Source organism: Lepisma saccharinum, chromosome 4 (genome assembly GCF_977018435.1).
Source record: "Lepisma saccharinum chromosome 4, izLepSacc3.1, whole genome shotgun sequence".
Classification (NCBI taxonomy): Eukaryota; Metazoa; Arthropoda; class Insecta; order Zygentoma; family Lepismatidae; genus Lepisma; species Lepisma saccharinum.
Genome location: NC_139232.1, coordinates 11,139,106 through 11,160,314, shown reverse-complemented (window position 1 = coordinate 11,160,314; position 21,209 = coordinate 11,139,106). Strand labels below are relative to the sequence as shown.

The 21,209-nt window shown below is 37.0% G+C and overlaps 1 protein-coding gene across 9 annotated transcripts in view; it reads left to right on the top strand.

Annotated features, from left to right (window-relative positions):
• LOC145986374 (uncharacterized) overlaps positions 1–16,672 on the top strand; it is a 219,815-nt gene extending 203,143 nt beyond the window's left edge. For all 9 annotated transcript variants that reach the window (XM_083120301.1, XM_083120300.1, XM_083120302.1 and 6 more), the window contains 2 exons: positions 10,690–10,903; positions 15,040–16,672. In XM_083120301.1, coding sequence (XP_082976427.1) covers positions 10,690–10,903; positions 15,040–15,374 — 549 coding nt within the window. In that variant the 3' untranslated portion in view covers positions 15,375–16,672. The remainder of the gene's footprint in view (positions 1–10,689; positions 10,904–15,039) is intronic.
• Positions 16,673–21,209: the final 4,537 nt, after the last annotated feature.

Genomic DNA, 21,209 nt, shown 5'->3' with positions numbered 1-21,209 from the left:
TTCATCTCCATGGTGTAATATATGTGCTCCATACCTGAATATAATTTAATATTTTACATCACAGCATCTAAAATATATTAACATACTGGTCATGTGCGAATTACTCACAATTAAATATAAACTTTAGGCTAAAAGATAAAAATCGGCAACTTACGTGTGTGAGTATGAGATTTTTCGTACTACGTTTCGGAGGTTACACTACCTCCTTCTTCAGGTTGAAACGATGTTATTCAGACACCTGACATGGTGCCTCGTCGTGAAAGTGAAGGTTAAGGATTCAGGTTAAAAAGTTGCTAGAAGGACACTTTCTAAAAAAGAATATAAATTACACATTTAAAACCGCGCAATACAATAAAACAAAAGAATATCCAAGGCTGAAGTCGGCGACCTGTCGACCGATGCTCAGGGTAGGCGAATGCACGGTGTCAGCCCGTACCTGGGGAAAGAGAACTTCCCCTCCTCAATCCTTCCAAACTGGGGCTCGGGAGTCACCAATCCAAGGAGAAGTCGACTTCCACCTCGGCGGCTTTCCTAACCTCAGGAGTAACACGGAAGCCCATCTCGTCCCTAATCACTGCGGCTTTATCCCATTTTTTAAAGAAATTAACCCAGCCGTCTTCTAAATTCCCATCGTCCCTATTAAGTTTGTTCCAATTCTTCGCGCATATGCAGGCGGCTTCATATACGTTTCTGTCCAATTTATTGTTGACCTCCCTAATAACCTCCCTTTTAGCAATCTTATGTCGGTTAACCAATATGTGTTCAGATAATCCGGTTTTGGTATGCCCTCCTTTATGTCCTTATCATGCTCTCCCCACCTAACCTGCATGCTTCTCCCGGTTTGTCCCACATATTCCTTTCCGCATTCACACACTATCCTGTACACTCCCTTCCGCTCTTCAGGGTTATTGCGCCTATCCCCCCTCCCTTTCTTATATGACGTAAAGTGCTTTTCAATACTCCGGGGCGCTCTTACCCCACATTTTATTCCGTAACCCCTCACGGACTTTTCAATTTTCTCTGAGACCCCCTTAAAATACGGGATCCCGACAAAATACGAGTTCTTATCACCGTTTCCTATCTCAGTTTTTTTCATCCTCTTTGTCTTTTTGCGATGTTTCTTGCCTAACAATCCTATTGGCTTTCCTAGCTACTTTTTCCAGGTCGCGGATAGTGTACCCATTCTTTACCCCCACCTTCCTTATCCATTCCCCTTCTTTCTCTTTCTCTTTTTCGTCATTGCACAGTCTTTCGGCGCGAATGAAAAAGTTAAGTAATGTTAATGTTAAATGTTAAAGTTAATGTTTTTCTTAACTTTTTCATTCGCGCCGAAAGACTGTGCAATGACGAAAAAGAGAAAGAGAAAGAAGGGGAATGGATAAGGAAGGTGGGGGTAAAGAATGGGTACACTATCCGCGACCTGGAAAAAGTAGCTAGGAAAGCCAATAGGATTGTTAGGCAAGAAACATCGCAAAAAGACAAAGAGGATGAAAAAACTGAGATAGGAAACGGTGATAAGAACTCGTATTTTGTCGGGATCCCGTATTTTAAGGGGGTCTCAGAGAAAATTGAAAAGTCCGTGAGGGGTTACGGAATAAAATGTGGGGTAAGAGCGCCCCGGAGTATTGAAAAGCACTTTACGTCATATAAGAAAGGGAGGGGGGATAGGCGCAATAACCCTGAAGAGCGGAAGGGAGTGTACAGGATAGTGTGTGAATGCGGAAAGGAATATGTGGGACAAACCGGGAGAAGCATGCAGGTTAGGTGGGGAGAGCATGATAAGGACATAAAGGAGGGCATACCCAAAACCGGATTATCTGAACACATATTGGTTAACCGACATAAGATTGCTAAAAGGGAGGTTATTAGGGAGGTCAACAATAAATTGGACAGAAACGTATATGAAGCCGCCTGCATATGCGCGAAGAATTGGAACAAACTTAATAGGGACGATGGGAATTTAGAAGACGGCTGGGTTAATTTCTTTAAAAAATGGGATAAAGCCGCAGTGATTAGGGACGAGATGGGCTTCCGTGTTACTCCTGAGGTTAGGAAAGCCGCCGAGGTGGAAGTCGACTTCTCCTTGGATTGGTGACTCCCGAGCCCCAGTTGGGAAGGATTGAGGAGGGGAAGTTCTCTTTCCCCAGGTACGGGCTGACACCGTGCATTCGCCTACCCTGAGCATCGGTCGACAGGTCGCCGACTTCAGCCTTGGATATTCTTTTGTTTTATTGTATTGCGCGGTTTTAAATGTGTAATTTATATTCTTTTTTAGAAAGTGTCCTTCTAGCAACTTTTTAACCTGAATCCTTAACCTTCACTTTCACGACGAGGCACCATGTCAGGTGTCTGAATAACATCGTTTCAACCTGAAGAAGGAGGTAGTGTAACCTCCGAAACGTAGTACGAAAAATCTCATACTCACACACGTAAGTTGCCGATTTTTATCTTTTAGCCTAAAGTTTATATCTAAAATATATATTGATAATAAACAAGTTTTGGCATTTTGTGTGTGAAATTTCATTCAGAGAGCTGCACATCGGCTAGATTCGCTTACTAGGCCTGCCTGGATGGCAAGCGGGTGAGTAAAACTATAGACCTGGGTTTTGACCCATCAAGCATCGAAAGCCCACGGGTAACTTTAAGGCCTTGCAAGACAAAGCTCGCTTATCTTCAGCGAATGCTCATTCCAGTTTTGAACCATCTCCAGATACATGAGTCACGCAGTCACAGTTGCCATCTTTTAGATTCTAAACTGGTCTAGGAGCACTTAAAATGTTCATCAGGTTTATCAATTTGAAATTGCAGACATTTATTCCTTGGTAGAAAACTAGGGGGCTTGGGTTCCAAAACTAGGGGGCCAGGGTACAAAAGTGGTGGGGCTAGGACAGTTTAATTGCCCTTGGTACATAAGGTTAGCATAGTGCAAAAGTGGCAAAAAGTGGGGGGCCCTTTTGGCCCTGCCCCTAATTGCCACCACTGATGACACCTGTAAAGGAGTATACGAACCAAGTTTCGCAAAAAGTGCCATCGTAAATATTTTGGAACTTTGTGTGACTGGTGGTTGTTCAACATTAAACATTTTTTGGGGGTGCTCCCCTATGGCACAGTGGTAGTATCATCGCCTTGTAATAAAGGGGTCCCATGTTCGGTATCCGGTGGAGGCACATGGTGGTTTGGATCCCACTTTAAACTGTAGGTCCAGTCCCAATTAGCCTTATTGTGCATAAAGTGACCAAATAAATGAATCAATCAATTAAACAGATTTTCTCTCTGGTGTAATTTTGCCAATTCAATATCTGAATTAGTTGCTCAAGATATCCCCCTTCCCCCCCTGAACACTAAGGCACGATGGTCCATAAAATGGAACACAAAATCAGAATTTGCGTATTGTAATCTCTTTCAACAAATTGTCATTCGCTCATGTTATTTAGTTCTACAGACCGCATTGATAGTAACACGATGCAAAATATAATTGTTAGCTTGTATCTTCATACGGATGCAAATAGCAGGCAATGATTTTAATACATTTCAACGAACAAACGACGTAAAAATGAAACTGAGAGAAGATTTACGATTTCAAGACCAGAAAATTGACATAAAATGAGCAAAACACACAAACCTATTTCAAGCAGTGGCGGCTCTTAAGGGGAGAGCCACTGTGCCATGGCTCTACCCTCAGAAAAAGCACTTGCTTTGCCGAAATCTAGTTAAATTAATACATTTATGAACAAGGAGATTCAAATCTCGTAAGCCTTCGAGCTTACGGCCGCCTCAATTCCTGCGCCACATCCCCAGCTGTTTTCTCACTTGCTCTGGGCCAGCATAGTCTGGCCTGTGTGCAGAGGCATGCACAGAGGCATGAAAAAGTCTCCGCAGGGAACGAGCAAGGAGATGGTAGCCATAAGACAACCAGCTGTGCCCATTTTCAGCTGGCACAATGCGAGAGCTCTCGCATTGTGTTGACATAGTTGCAAACTTCATAGAGAAGTGACTAATCCTGACTGATTTTAATACTCGTTGGAGAAGTAATTTGCGAGAAAGATAACTTCCTGCCTACTTGGGAACAACAAAGTTAATATCTTCCCAAATTTATATAACCATTTAGATAGATGCATCTAAAGAGCCACCCAGACTTTTTTGTTATCGATTTCTTCCTTAAGGAAAGACATATATCCCTTGCTTTCACGCACACAGACACTCACGTGTTGCAACTGACATTGACAATATTGAAGAAATTTCCTGTAACAAAGAATTGTCTAAATATCAAAGGGAATTTGCATCACCAGGAAATTCTTTACTTTAATATTTGTAAAAAATCACATGGAAAACCTATAAATATAAGAATTTCACTTGGAAATATAATTCAATTTCTTGTGTTGAATTTTAAAAATTATAGACCCACAGTTCATTTAGCAGATAATCATATTTTAGTTTTTAGTAACACCGATTGTTGATGTGCCATCTGCAGTGCTGCAGTTGCAAATTATAAACAAAGCAAGATGAGAATACCCTGTCCGTTGGTGTGTGAAAGGAAGGGTAGTGAGTGAAGATTAGTCAGATTAGAGCATTAATACATACACCATTTTTCAAGCTACTATACGATAGTACTAAATCAAAAGTTAAACAACTTGGCCGTCCCACACCAGATTTAAACATCAATTCTATTAACAAAAAAGTGGTAAAGGTGACAGGCGTCGAAATTTTAATAGTCGCATTTATTTCCTAGAAACTCTGGCTGACCTCCGTGCACAGCATGCTGCGACACCAGGGATCACGGTTTCAAAACCCAGTCTGGGCATGAGTGTTCTTTGTGAGTGTTCACTCATCCTTATCTTTGCGATTAGCCAAAAGTGATACAAATGCAAAGTAAAATAAACCAATCCTAGAAACTCTGAATTTTTGTCTGCAATTTTAGAAAACGAAGTTCCATTAAATTTACCTCTTTGATTAGATTTCTATGACATGCCAGCGAAAATTTTTCGATTTCTGGATCATGTTGGCACTACCCATCATACTAGCTGCCAGCAGCCACTGATTTCAAGACCTTCAAAACAGATTTGAAAAATATGTGGTAGTCGGTTTGACATAATAATGAAACTAATTTGAGAAGTTACAAAATCTTAGATAGAGTGGCGTAGCAACATGTTGCGAGGCCTTGGGCGATATTAAAATGCAAGGCCTAATTCGGTCTTTAAGTTTGAAATATCAATGTGAATTTATACACAGTCAAAGAAACGTCAACAAATTATCATATTTATATAATTGCCTACTACTAATAATAATAATTAATTTCTGACGAAAATTATATTTAATAGTGCGTGACAGATAAATTTACACTTGGCAGAACTACATACAGTAACACGCTGCTGGAATTTTCATTAACCAAAGCAGTAGTAATAGTACGTTTTTAATATGTTCTTTACGCAGTAAGACAACTAAAATATCCTTAAACATGCTAAACCTTTTTTTTTTTTTTAAAGAAATCAGAAATACAAATTAAGAATCTTGAAATATTCCTGTATATTATTTAATGAGTCATTCTTTGTTTCCTCATTTCAAAATTTGTAGAATGTAAATGTCGCAAACCATGGCTTCAGTAGAAAATATCAAAGGACGCACATAAAATGTTGGTGCTTAATAGAGTGGGGTGTGCTAAACCACAATCCTGTCTAGGGGCCAAAAATATCTACTGACAAGCTCTTCCACACAATCTGTTTCAACATCAACAAATCTTAAAATGATAGTCATTTGCCCCTTAAGTGTAAAATCTTTCGTGTAATCAATTGATACAGCTAATTTGACTTTTTTTAATTAGCAATTTTTACTTTGTTGCACATTAATTGTACCACTTAATTTTGAATTTTTGGAGTTAAATGATAATAATAATAATATTTATGAATCTCATTTTGTTGTTACGTCTTAATGTTCTTGTAATATTAAATATTTGACGCAGTGACAACAAAATCATGAAGTACGCATCTGCAAGAAACAAATTTGGGTCTCTCAAGTACAGTCAGATTCTTCCAGGAAATGTTTGTAATTACTTTGAATGGCCGGATGTGGCTACACTTACAGTAATAATTATACAAATCGATGCTCTATCTGTGAATTTTCACATATTAAAACATATCTTTCTTTGACATTTATGTATTCAAAAGAAGAAATGACAAATACTTACTTATCCCCTCCCCTGCCCCTCTTAACAGCTGGGTGGATAAAAATCATGATTTTTATTTATAATTTTTGATATTTTTTAAATTTAAATCGATCTTTATTATTTTTTTAAAAAAACACGCTTTAAAGGCTTGCATGTTTTTTGGCACTGTACACATAGATTGGATTGATTTGTTGTTTTAAGTCCACTTTATGCACAGTAAGGCTAATCGGGACTGGACCTACACTTTAAAGTGGGATCCGAACCACTATGTGCCTCCACCGGGAATCGAACCCGGGACTCCTTGATTACAAGGCAACGACGCTACCACTGCGCCATCGGGGAAGCCTGTACACATAGACATATTTTATATATAGAAAGGCTTTTTCTGATAAACGACCCTGTAAAATATTTGAACAGTTTGATTAAAGTAAACAATAAATTACATGTAAATATGCATTTCTCTATGTGTGTTAATGAAACTATTATAATTTCAGTAACTTTTCTTACTTAGCAGTGAAAATAAAATATTACGCATAAAATATTCCGGATGTACTCTATATTTATAACTTAAAATATTTTTTACAGTCTTTGTAGCTGAATTTTCGTGTTTTTAATGATAGTTAGCCAAATATCAGCTGCCAAATTTATTTACAGTTTAATGATAATGACACTATTTCCAGTTTTACATGATTAGTATTTTGTATATTATTCTATTAAAAAATGTGATATTTTTGCTTATAAAAAAATATTGAATTTTAAATCAAGGGAAATTTAAGTGTTTTTTTTTTTTTCAGATGACATATTACATATACTTTCGCATGAGCTTCATCCCATCAGTGCATATATTTAGTTTCCTTTATTTCCTTTCTTAGAGCCTAATAAACACCATTAAATGATTGTGAGATTAATGAACTTTCACAAAAAATGATTCTGATATCTACAAATTTCTTGTGTACATTATTCTGTAATTTTATTTAAAGTGATTTCAATAAGTGGTTTTTAACATAGAATTCCCCAATTTAAATCTTGATTTAAATCAAACCATCTTGCTTAACAGAAAGTTTGCTTCTGGACAGCGAATGACACTGTTACTTCACAACATCATTAGATCTTGCCCTTTCATGTTCAATAGTGAGATTAATGAGTCCACTAAATTTGGGCTGAATCATACCATTCTGCACTACCTTCCAGAAGTTTTTCCTAAGTTTCAATTTTGAGAAAGATAGTTCTTTTTTCGTGGTTGTTACTTGAAGAGTAGGAATCAAACAGAAGGCGGTGCAGGATACAGAGAACACTGGAAGCTAGTGTAGAGCTATCAAGGAGAAGACACTTTGCCAAAGCACTTTATTTCAGATTTAAGCACATTCCTGAAACGTAGAACTTGATCAGGAAATTCGGAAGATAAATCATCTTCGTGCCCGTTACAGAAAGCAATAGCTGCATCTGAAGTTGTAGGAAGGAAGGAATCATTTAAATGCCCCATAGTTTGCTCCGTGGCAGTTTGAGGTGCTTTATTATTAACATATTAAAATCAGGTAGGCTATGCAAGGTCACGAGACGGAAGAAAAGCCAAGACAAAGTGCTTTTTATTCAAGAAAAGAATAAATTGATAAAAATGTCCAAGCATTTTTTGTGTTAACGTTTCATGTGAGAAATGAGAATTATTTTGACTTTCTCGAGGTCCCTTAGGCATAGAGCTCCCGCCCGCCTCTGATTTGACATATTCATTCAAATTATAACATTAAACTAGAATATAAATCCAAATAAAACAAAAGTTTTAATTTTATTGCCCACAAAAAATACCCTTTTCTATTTTTCTCACTTCCATTTATTACCCAGGGTGGTCATCCACTTCACCCACCCCTTGATACACCAAGGCACCTGCACCTAGCAGATATTCAAATATTTTCATGCATAGTGAAATAACACTGGCAGTAGTGCTCGCGGTCCAACTGCAAGAACTACATTGTGTCTCACGTGACTTCTTAGTACCCGGGTATAGAGAAAAACCTGGCAAGCATCGAGGCCTGTGTCCAGATGTGACTTGAAGCTTGCTTGTGCAATGTCGAACACCTGGGCTCGACATGCATGTTGCATATTATTGTAGGCGTGCCTCCTTGCAGACAGGTTTCTTCCGGGTCTTGTGCAGGCCTCTGATTGCATTTGACTTAACAATTTCTTACCTCTTATTATTTCTCATGAATGCAGAATATCGTTATAAAAGTTTTCCTGCTTTCTCATTTGGAACTGGATATTTGTGTGTGTGTGTGTGTGTGTGTGTGTGTGTGTGTGAAGGGAGGGGGAAGAGAGATTAAGCACTACAGAGCATGGACTATTTTCATAACGCCATCACATATGAAGGTGGTACTGTTAACACCATTAAGCCTTGTTTCCATGGTAACCAAAAACTCAATATGCTGACCAAGGCAGAATTTATTTTGTTTATATCATTTGTATTTGGTAGAGAGTCTGAAGAAGACCTTGCTAGAAGGTTGAAATGTGATGTTTGGTTTATATTTAAGATGAAATAAATTCTGCCTTGGTTAGCATATTGAGTTTTAGGTGGTACTGTGTGTATTTGTGATTATTTTATTAATGTTTGGCAGCAACATTGCAATTATTCATTGTGTAATTAATGGAAACTGTGGCTAAACAATCATACTGTTTGCCTCTTCACATTAGTCATTAGTCTTTTTTTTTTAAATGCATGCGTATGTGGAATTTTGTAACCCTGTTACATGGGCTAGTGGTGAGGTGCTCACCAACATATTTTCATGGAAATTGTATTAATATTCAGCAGCTATTGTGTGTTTACTATATCGAATCTCTCTATATATAAAAATGGATATGTGTGGGTGTGTATGTTTGTTTGTTCCGGCATAACTCTCGAACGCCTGGAGCAATTTCATCCCAAACTTGGTACACGCATCACTTGCAATCTGGAAATAATATTTTGGGGGTAAAACACCCCTGGCATCCCTAGGGGTGGGAAGGGGTGACATGTAAAAATAATCCAAAACGACCGATATTAAATTCCACACAAACAGACATCCGTAACTCTATGCAATCCTGCACAATGAGAGTGTTTCTTGGGTTGTCTAACATTCAGGGTGTGTTGCAAAGACGACCGATATTAGTGTGGAATCCATAGTTTCCATAACATTCCCAATGCGGTTCAACTTCAAGTTCACCACCTATTGGCATGGGAGGTGAGGGGGTGGAAAATAAAGTGCCACAAATTACCTAGATTAGTGTTGAATCCATAGTTTTCAGTGTCGCTAAGCTAGTTGGTGCCATTCATGATGAATTAAAATTAGTTACATTTTACACTATAGTTAGAATTCATTATTTTCCTGGCTAACAGAAGATCGGGATAAATACCCTGGCAACGCTGGGTAATCAGCTAGTTTTTAAAAATAAAATTAACACTCAAAGCCCAAAAAAACTGAATAATGAATGCAAAATGGCACTGCATAAATACAAACAATGGCATATGAATATTATCTAATCTTGTGGCTATGGCACATTGTGGAAAATTGTAAATAAATTGTGCATGCAAGGATTCCAGTAATGCCAGTTCCATTCATAAAGCATTTCCGATATCTGCATGGTTTTGCACAGTCCAACATGTCCTCTGTATTAATACTCTAGACATGATTTGTAATGCATCGAATCATTATTATCATTCATCGCAGTTTCCTGCCTCTGGCTGGGTTGTCATAAAAGTCCACCATCTCCATTTTTTCCTGGTCTTCAACTACTCCTCTCTTTCCACGGTGTTCCAATCTTGTCCTCTTCTCCTAACACTCTCCACTATCTGCTCTTTCCACTGACGACTTGGTCTCCCCCTTGGCCTTATTCCCACTCTTTGTGCATTGTAAGCTCTAACTGGTAGTCTTTCTGCATCCTGAGGATGGATATGTCTGAATCCTAAGCCAAAATCACTCAACATATTTTCATACTTTGAAAACAAGATTCTTCATGGATGTCCACAGGATTTTTCAGGCAGGGGCAAGCATGGTATTTTTTTTTCCAAATGAGACATGTTTCTCCCCACCCCCCTCAAAAAACACTTATTCAGATTGAAGCTATCATGTTCCTGCAACATCCTTCATATAATTAACATAAATTGCTGTGAATGAAATATATGTTTGTAATATGTAGCATCCATTTTCTGGGGGGAGGGGGGAGCCCCTCTTCCAGACAACCATGAGATTCTTTATTCCTTTTTGCCAGTGAACCTCAATATCACATTTTATTACTAGTATTACTATTATTGCTAGTAGTAGTATTTTTATGAACAATAGAGAAATTTTCTCTTTAGCATAAAGTCTTATTTAGTTTTTCTTCATATGGTGACACTTGGAAAAGTGTTAATGCAAATGGAGATCTTCATACTTTGTATTTCAGAGACATTGCATTAAGATGCCAAAAACATGGCACCCAGAAACAGCTGAAGAAACACTAAACTGTAGAAGCTTCATTGAAAATATAACCTTTATGACACTGAATATAAATTATCTTTTCAGGAGGCTGAAGTGAAAAGGATATTAGCAGAAAGTGCAAAACAGGAAAGTAATTTTGCTGCAGAGACAAGTCAGTCAGAATGGAGTGAAGATGATGATGAAGGTGCTGCATCTGAACCACTCCTTGCCGATCGAGAATCCACCGGCTACACCACAGATGATCCTGCACTTGAAAATGTGTCTATGCTAAATGAGACAGGGTTAACAGATGCTGAAGGTATCAACTTATGTGTTAATAAATAGTTTAATGCAACAATAATACTGAGTGTTTAAATATTTCTTGGTCATGAAATAAGGAATACCAGTTGTTAGTATATGTAAATAATATGCTATTTGGAAGAATATGTAAAGAATCACCTTAGAATTTCCCACTTTGAGCACTGCATATTAAATAGTTTTTAAGTCTGTATAAAAGTAAGCACCATGAGGTGTAATATATGCTCCTAAAGATCATATGTATGGAGTGTTTTGATCGGAAAAGAACCAGGAAATTTCCACCTGCTCTCTGAGAATATTTGTACTGGTATAGTTAATTGTTAATTATTATTCATAAATAATTTTCTGTATTTAGACTTTCATTTGAAGGTAAGAAAGTGATAATTGCATCACTGGCATATTAATTTTTTTGTGAATATAATGGGAATCTTGGAGCTGTATACAAAATTGTATATTAGTGCATAGGCAAAGAACCATTTTTTGCTCTATCATGTGAGGACCTCAAGTTGTGCTCTCATTTGCATAGAATATTTTCATGTGATTAGAAATCTGAGTAATTTTAATGCATCTCTCAAGATAAAAGGTTTCAATGAAAAAAGTGCTTATAGCACCATTAAGCCTTGTTTCCATGATATGAAAAACTCAATATGCTGACCAAGGCAGAAATTTATTTTATTATAAAACATAAACTAAACGTAATGTTTCAACCTTCTAGCAAGGTTTTCTTCAGAGACTGTAGCAAGTACAAATGAAACAAGGTACAAAACAGGAAGATTATATACACAAAAATCACTCCCCTCCAGACACAAGATTATTAAAAGTTGTTTTTTCTGGAACATTCCAGCAGGTATGTAAAGAATGGAAGAAGGTGTTAGAAAGGGTGAAAAGGACAAGAGAGAAAGAGGAGAGAAGATGGAAGATGAATGAAAAAAGAAAGGATAAGGAAAAAGAACGTGAGATAAAAAGAGTCCAACCACTTTCCAGATGAAAGGAAATGTTTAGCTAAATCGCCTGTCAGGTGAAAGTACAGTTGACAAGGGAAGGCCACCTGCTGGAATGTTACAGAAAAAACAACTTTCTAATAATCTTGTGTCTGGAAGGGAGTGATTTTTGTGTATATATATATCTTCCTGTTTTGTACCTTGTTTCATTTTTACTTGGTACAGAGTCTGAAGAAGACCTTGTTAGAAGGTTGAAACGTTATGTTTAGTTTGTTTTATAATAAAATAAATTTCTGCCTTGGTCAGGATATTGAGTTTTTCATAAAAAAAGTGGGAAATGCTTGGGGACATAAGGGTCTAAACAGAGCAAAGTCACCGATTGTGTGTGGCGTCACTGATGGCGCAGTGGTAGCTTTGTCGCCTTGTAATCAAGGGGTCCTGGGTTCGATACCCGGTGGAGGCACAAGTGGTTCGGATCCCACTTTAAACTGTAGATCCAGTCCCAATTAGCCTTACTGTGCGTAAAGTGGACTTAAAACACCAAATCAATCAATCACCGATTGTGTGACCATGATGACTGTTTCAACATTAGAAGTTTTAAGCTGAAATTGATATAGCTGATGTGCTGTTGCATTTTGAACAAAGTCCGTCAAAGCATGTCCAGATGGATGAAGAAATTATTTTTTCTAGGTTTGTAGATTTTCACATTCTTCTGATATTTTCAGAATCTAGAATACATTTTATGAGATTAAGAATGTGGCTCACAGCAATTGCAGAGTATCATTTTACCGTTGGTTTGTGAATGAAAACTTACGTTTTGACCACAACAGCTGCCATAAAGCGAGACCTTTTGAATTTAAATTTTCATAACATCCACCACATACATATCAGGACTGCTCAGGAAATCAGTATGGCAATTAAATATGGAGGATTTATAATCTTCTGTAACAAAAGTTTGGGAAATCCACTTCCTGTGGTAACACATTCCAGACATGCAATGGACATAGCATACTTCTTGTGCACTGACATGTACCATACCATGTGTGGAAAACAACCACTGTACAATGGTCAAACGAATGAAATATATCATATCATCTCGTAGCCTACTCTATGTTATACAGTCTTATTGTGAATGAAGGAAAACCTGTAATCCCGCCACTTCTCTTGTTCACATGTGTTCCAACCACCTCTTTCAAATTCCAATTGCTAGATGTAGCATTTTCTCCATTGCTAAATTTTACTCGTGCTCATGTCGAATTACATTGTGCTTTTGCCTATACTCTTGAGAACAGAATTGAACAATTTATATACACATCGTGAAAATTCTTTACAAGGATTCTGCTTCGGATTTCAGAGTGATCATTTTGAATCCAAAGAGGTAGTTTTTTAGATTATTTTTAATTAATTTAGGGATGGGACCGATTAATCGGTACTCTATCGGTATCGGCCGATATAGACATATCGGTGTATCGGTAAAATTATCGATTATTTTACCGATCTGATATATCGATTATTATCTGATAATTTAGTGCAAAATTCTGCCATTTTGTTGTAATTTTTATGGATAATATCCATGCCCTACTTTCTAAAAAAGTAAATGTCTAAATTATTTTGCACTGCAGTCACCTTGAAACACACATTTATTAAAGAGGTCATTGAACCTTTCAGGTTCTTCAAGGGCCATTTCTAATTTTATATCGGATCGGTAGAATATCGGTTATCGGTATCGGTAAATTTTATATCGGTACTTTATCAGGATCGGTCAAAATTTCATATCGACCCATCCCTAAATTAATTATACTATTTTATGTATTAAAAATTTGTTTTCAGCAACTTTTATTACAATGTTTAATTTATACTTTCAAAAAATTCTTACAGAAAAACATTCATAAATGTGCGAAAATGTGTATAAAATGTAAAATATATTATGTATGTGGAAAGAGGATGTCTGGTAGATTTCAGTAAGATTTGGTAATAACAAACTTAACATATTTTCTAGGATTTTCTAAAAGATAGCAAAAACAGTCAGTCTCCGTGTAAAAAAAAAACGTTTTTTTTTTTCAGGCCATTCCACAAAGTGTTAATATACAGATATTAAATACGGAGAAACTAGTACTCACTTTATCCACGAAACTGTATTTTCTTCATCGCTCTATTAATTTCAGTGGCCACTGTCACCATCCTCGTTGGAACTTGCTGTACTGTTGCTTGGTGTGCGTCTTTTGTTTGTAGTTCTTCGGCTGCCACTAGGTGCGCTGTTGTTAACTGTACATCTGCATCCTTGTCTGTTATTTCCCGGGGTTAACTGTTGTAGTAGGGAAATCCAGGTGTGCCTGTTTGCTATCGATGTTTAGCTCGTGCGGGAAGTGCATTATGGCATGCATTCCCTTGATTTTGGTGTCTACGAGTGTGTAGGCAGTGTGTTTGACTTGTACCTTTTGAATTGTATGGCTATGGTATTTGATGTGTTTGGCAAGACCAGTAGTGGGTTGGGCTTTTTTCGCATCTGTTAGGTGCTGTTGGATTCTTTCATTGACAGATCTGATGGATCTGTCAATGTAATGTGCCTTACACTCGCACTCTGCATCATATACACCTGGGTTATCAAGGGGGGGAGAGGAAGTACAGTTTGTATTTGTTTAGTTTATCAGCTATTTTGGCACTGGGTTTGTACGCTACTTTGATGCCATATGGGAGAAGGTCTTTGGATATGCGGTTGGATGTGGTGGGATGGTAGGGGAAGGCAAATCATTCATTTATATTGGTTATTGGAGGTTGATTGTGACTGGTTAGGGTGTGTACCTGTATTTCCGCTTTACTGTTTTGAACTGAACTGTATTGACAACATGGACACAGACGCACAGCATCCGGAGAACTACAAACAGAAGATGCACGCCAAGCAACAGTACAGCAAGTTCCAATGTGGATAATGGCAGTGACTACTGAAATTAACAGAACGAAGAAGAAAATACAGTTTTGCGGATAAAATGAGTACTAGTTTCTCTTTTCCCAATTATGAGTACAGATATTATTTTACACTTTTGCTACAATTAGAATCTACTTCCATTAGTCAAGTCATAAATATAAAAAAATAATTCAAAAGTGGAAAAAGAAATTTGTGATAACCCTCTCCTCTACAATTTCTTCAAATCTAACACTGTTTAAAAGATAGATGATAATTTTATTTTACTTCCAGGTGCATTAAGTGATGTAAATTCCATGTTCAATGATCCTGGCCATGAAGGTGACATGGATGACACAAGTATGTCCTCACGAGCATCATCTCGTATTTTCGACTCTGACGCCATGCTCAGTTTAGATTCTCTCAACACCATGTATGACTCAGAATATGACAACTATCGTGCAGGCATGGTGTCTGATGATGACATATTCCATCCAGAGACAATATCTGACCTTGATCTCGACTACTTTGATGATATAAATTTGGAAAACATTAGGTCCATGTCGGAGAGCATAACTCGAAATTTTGGCCAGCCGAGGAGTGAGACAGATCCAGATAGTGATGTGTGAAGTTAGTGCGTGTATGTGTGTGTGTGTTTTTTTAAATTGAAAATGAATGTGTACATAGTAACTAAAAGACTATGGTGGCTTCACAAGCTGACATTCTAACCAAGAGTGCAGTTACTATATATTGAACATTGTGCACATTTAGCACACGTTGATAAAAAATTAAGAAGTTTATACACATATAAATGCAGAAAGTGTGGATATCACTGAAAACAGTGATTTTTAAAAACTCTTTTCTCTCAAGGAAAGGATTCTTCCGAGAATGTACATAAAAGACGTGAATCAAACCAAAGAAAACATAATGATCAGTGTTGCACTTTTGAAGAATAGTACAATAAAAGTTCGTAAAGATGTTTTTTCTATTCGTAAAATGTAAATGGAAAATGTTGTATGGAAGATGGCATGATGGGGGAAAGGGGTTGGGGGTTGCCGACATCTAGTGTTACTTTGAAAACAAGAAAAAGTTGCATTTCAGTGTAATTTATCAGTTTGCTCATTTGGTGTTAATGAAAAAGCTCCTTTATGACACAATATGCATATACTTAATGAACTTATTCTATTGTTGTTAGCATGCTGTGAATGTAAGATGTTTTTCTTTTTCCATTTAAGCTGTTTGGAACTTTTCGTCAAAATTGTTGTTGATTGATATATGTATATGTCAGTTTAAAATATTATTTTTCATTTCTTATATATAAGAAAAAGGACAACCAAAAGTGGCCTCTTTTTACTTGTAATATTTCTCAGGAGAAAGCTTCATCATTTCTAGTGATTTGCCACTGCTTGTGGAATGTGCAATATATATATATAGATATATACACGTGCACATACATATTGATTTTCAAAAAGATGGTAATGCTCATACGATAAATATGCAGATTAAGTTGCTAAAAGCACTTAGAAAATGCATGAAGAAAAAAACATTTTTACAAGAGAGGAGAAAAGATAACACACAAATTTTAATTTGAAAAATACCATAGAGTCCAGCTGAATTGTCTGTTTCTTGACTGATGGTTAGTTATTTTATTCTCGTACAGCATATTCGTAAATTTCATTGCATTTAAGTGATGAAATACATCACTTTGACGTCATCACCTCTTGCCTCATGCCATTCATATTTTCATCAAAATTTTGTTTCAAAATGGATGCAGTAAGCTCAGAGCTTCTGCTACATGACTCTAGCTGCAGGTCATGTAAAAACGCATAAGAGCACAGCAGTTCATCGTCCCACAGAGGCAATTACCACTCTCGGAAACAAAGTTTACAGCACATATCTCTTTCCCATTAAGGATCCATTGTGGTGTAGTCGGCAGGACATCCGACTACCATGCAGGAGACCTGGGTTAGATTCCTGGGGTGGATGATCTAAGGTTAGCATTTTTTCAGCCTTGTCTCCGCATAAAACGGCTCCAGGGCTCACACAGCCTCAAAGCAGTGGGTACCTGGGGCAACCCTGCGGGGTAAAGGCCAGAGCATGGTGCTGATCACATCACCTCCAAAATGGCCGAGATCGAGAATGTGTGGGCCCTACCTCGACATACCCTAAATATGTCTTCATGGCATGGTGCTATATGCATGGGAAACTTGGCCTTACCTTACGTTATCTCTTTCCCATTACTTTTCTTTCGCCCCAAATTAGCTTTGGCAACAGAAACTGAAGATAATTGATGAAAGATTCAACACAAAAACCTCAATGTGTTGTTGTGTTTGATTATTTAATGCCACTTCTTTAAAAAGCTAATTTGAATAATGAAGATGAATGATGGTTAGATATGGAACAAACATAATTGAACATGCATCCATGGGCATCCGGAAGGCCCCTGGAAAACTAAAGTCAACCAAAAATTACATATTTCACACATATAATTTAATTTCAGCCACAATAATGGGTGTTAATTATTGCACGAACATGATAAATTCAAATTTAAGCAATGTTTTTTGAGGGATGAACACTATTATTGGGGAAAATATGCCATGTTGGCCCACCCCTGGAAAAAATCCTGCGGACGTCCATGTGCATATTCTGCAAGCTAAAGTCATAAAATCATATTATTTCGATCATTCTCAAGGCAAACACTATTTTAGTAAACTACAGTTACCCACAATTCCTAAAATACATCAACTTCATCAATACCTGGGTGTGTCGAAAGTGGTGGACCGTGATGGATCCATCAGTGATTTCATTGATGAAATAATGAATGGAATGGCACTTGTGATGAAGTCATCAATGAAAAAATGAATGTGCAAATATGATGCAACTCCTTGCCTATTTTTATTGTAATTATTTTTATTCTTTCCTGCTCAGCTGTATATCACATCATAAATCTGTATTTGCATTGTGTAATTTTCCATTGTTTCTTTAATTGTATTAAACTTTATGAAGGTTATAAGTAAAAATAAATATTAAATGTTTTTTATTATTTGTGCCATGCAATTTCCCTTTTTCTATGGTGCAAAAAAAAAGTTGTAAAATGAAATGTGACATTCAAACTACATAGATGTTGATTTTAGTATTGTAATTTATAGCACTGGCCTAGTTTTCAAATAATTGTTTCTGCATAAAATTTTAGAAAATTTAAATATATTCTTGTGATATTAGGTAACATTTGGTTGTCGTGTAATGTGATTTATGTGTTGTAGAATGCTGAGATATGACTTGTACTGGAACTGTACTGCAATAAGAGTAATGTTACAGTTTTGTAGTTTTACATAACATACCCTTCACATTATAGAAAGGAGCTTAAGTTAAAAAGTGTGTGTGGCTATTTGCAAGTAAGTTATTATATTTTGTAATTCCCTTCTGTTAATATTGCAACAGTCAACTCAATAACAAATAAGAACTCAGGTTTACTGTAGCACGATATCTTATTTTTTCATATTTTTGATTGTGGGTGTTTGTGTGTGCATATTTGCGAGAGTGCAATTCAGTATGTTGATGAAAGACTCTGATGATAAATTTGGCCATTACTCAAAATAATAATTATTTCAGCTGTATTTTCTAGGCGATTGCAATTACCAGAATGTATATTGATTGATCTTTCTTTATTTGTGTTATGCAATTGATTCTTGAAATCTTAGCTACATGACTTAATATTTCTGTTAGGTAAAAAATGTTCAAACCATACCTTTGTTGAAGTAAAACAAGAAAAATGAATCTGATATTTTATTTCTGCCCACTGTTGTTTTCCCTACTGATCAATAAACAAAAGGAAGTACAAAGATACAGGCGATCTTATTCAGGGAAATTATAATTTGGAAAGTGTGGACTTTATAGTGGACTACAGTGCTGCATGCGACGACTTTTGCTCACTCTAACTTGTTCCGTGTTACAACTGAGTGCACTGCACTCGTAGTGGAATAATTGGTAATGTCCTTATTTCAGAGCCTAATAAGCAACACTGTGAACCTAAAACCCATACATGGAAGGAAACCACTCTATGAAACTACAATTCTAAACCATAACTCCGTATATTATTATGTAAGACTCAAATACGATATATATGAGAGTATGTATAGATTGAAACGTGAAATTGAATTCTTGGATACACATGTTGACAGACCTGCTTAAGCAATTACAAACACCGTATCACGGTGTAAGATATGTGTACATCAGAGGCACATATTGTAGGCTATCTGCGAAGTCCAGGCTCAGAAGAGCAGAAAAATCGATCGGAAAATGTGCATGAAATTGTTCATTTTAATAAGATGATTATGATGTTTCAGGAGTTGGCACACTTATTTCTTAGATGTTGTTACACTAATTTCTTACGAGTTGGCAATCTTGCCCACTTTCTTTGAATGTGGAAGGAGTCCTGTGAGTTTAGAATGGCAGTCTTCTAGCAGGAATTATGTCAATGTTCCGAACCTCCTGTTCCCAGCATGGAATCTTCTCGGGAACGGGGAATTTTGGAGCGAGGAAAAGGGAAACTGGTTACTTGTGACAGAGAAATTTCCACTCTGTGCCAAGCACGCCACTTGCAGCCAATTAGGACAAAAGGGAGAGCCTGCCGACCTCTTCAAACAGCCAGAGTAGATGCAAGGGTGAGGGGAAGTTGGGGAGTTTGTTGGCTGTCCGTTTATGGTTTATGCTTATGACTGCACCTAAAAATAACAACTGACAAAGGACAGTGCCAGCTGCCAGGTACTCTTGTCCTGTAGTTCAAGTGGAATTGTGTTGAGTTCATTTCCTTGGTGCACGGAATGTTTTTCTTTCAAGGCTGGTCACTGAGTAGTGTGGGGAGTGAGTGCGTGGATATATTTTTGTGAATGATGTGTGCTGTGTTGTGTAGTGAACTAAATGAATGACATATTTAACGAAGGATAAGCTTCAAATCGTTGTTGAATTTTTGTTCTTAGTCCACTTTGTGCACAGAGAGAGGATAGGCCTATAGTTTTAAGTGGGATCCGAACCACTATATGCCTCCACCGGGTATCGAACCTGAGACACCTTTGTTTCAAGGCGACAACGTTGCTACTATGCCAACGAGGAGGCTCCAAGCTTCAAATTGTGAAGATATGCAGGACTCAAATCACTCCAAAAGAAATATACAAGGTAAGAAGTTTGTTATATATTTTGTTCTCGCATCTAGGCCTACATAAATATTTCACGATATTTCAAAATCCCTATTTTTTTTTTTATTTTTTTTTTTTTTTTTCCCAGATTCTGTACCCAGTATACGCCCCTGGTGTACATCATTGTTACCAAAAAGGATAATCATATTCTGTGAAAAAATTAGATGCAGTCATAACATTCAGTCGAACATCATTTTAATGTGAAAATAATCATAGAAACATAAAATGTAAGCCTATGTAGTTTCAGCCCATACTCATCTATTTCATTTTCACATATCACTGTGTATTGTAAGATATACAAAACTGGATTTTAACATGGAGATGATGACTATGTTCACTTAATTTTCAATTTCACTGCATCTATCACTTCACGATCCATATTTGAGGGCACAGACAAATTATGAAAATACATGTATTAATATAATAGGCTTTGAGAGTTCGAATGTATTCCACTGGTTCAAGTGTTTTTTGCTCAAGCGGAAGACCTATCAATTCTGTATGCCATCTAGAGTTCCCCATGTGAATATCTAGTCCTCGAGCAAAAAGACCTATTTTCAGTACTCTATAGTGTACATTGTAGAAGTGAAATAGAATTAACAAGTATGTCATTGCATTGTTGAAGTGTGAGAAGCAGTATGGTTCCATTCGTTGGGATGTGCAGAGCAGCAGCTGATGGGGCTGCACATGCTCAGTGAATGATTTTCTACAGACTGAAGAGGCCCGTGTGGCTTGTAGTTTGTCACTTTGGTGTGAAACCCCGTTCTGTGTATCGCTTGCCATTTCAGTCTTTCAGACTGCAAATACCTTGATGAAAGTTCAGTCGAGAAAGAAAAACCTCATTTTATCTCATTGTTTTAGTTTCATTGCATTGATGGGCATATATATATATATACTCGCATGCACGCACGCACGCATTCATATATATGAAGCAACATAGTCTTTTCCTCCAAACAAGTGTGTTCATGCATTTAAAACAAAACTGTTTAGCAGCAACAGTCTGAAGTACTTAGTAGTTATAACATCTTTCTCTGGTAATTTATAATACATTACAGAAAACAAAAACATTGTGAGCGAAGCGAACAAGAAAATTTTTTGGATCCAAATTTTTGCAAACTGAAAACATTATTGATTTAATATGGCACAAAAAATTTAATGGGGCTGAATGGCATTCTCTTTTACAATTTTCTTTATTTAGATCATTTGGCTCCCAGGGCCAACTCCCGCCGCCCCCTAGCTACAGCTCTGAACTTGACAAAACCAAGAAAAGCA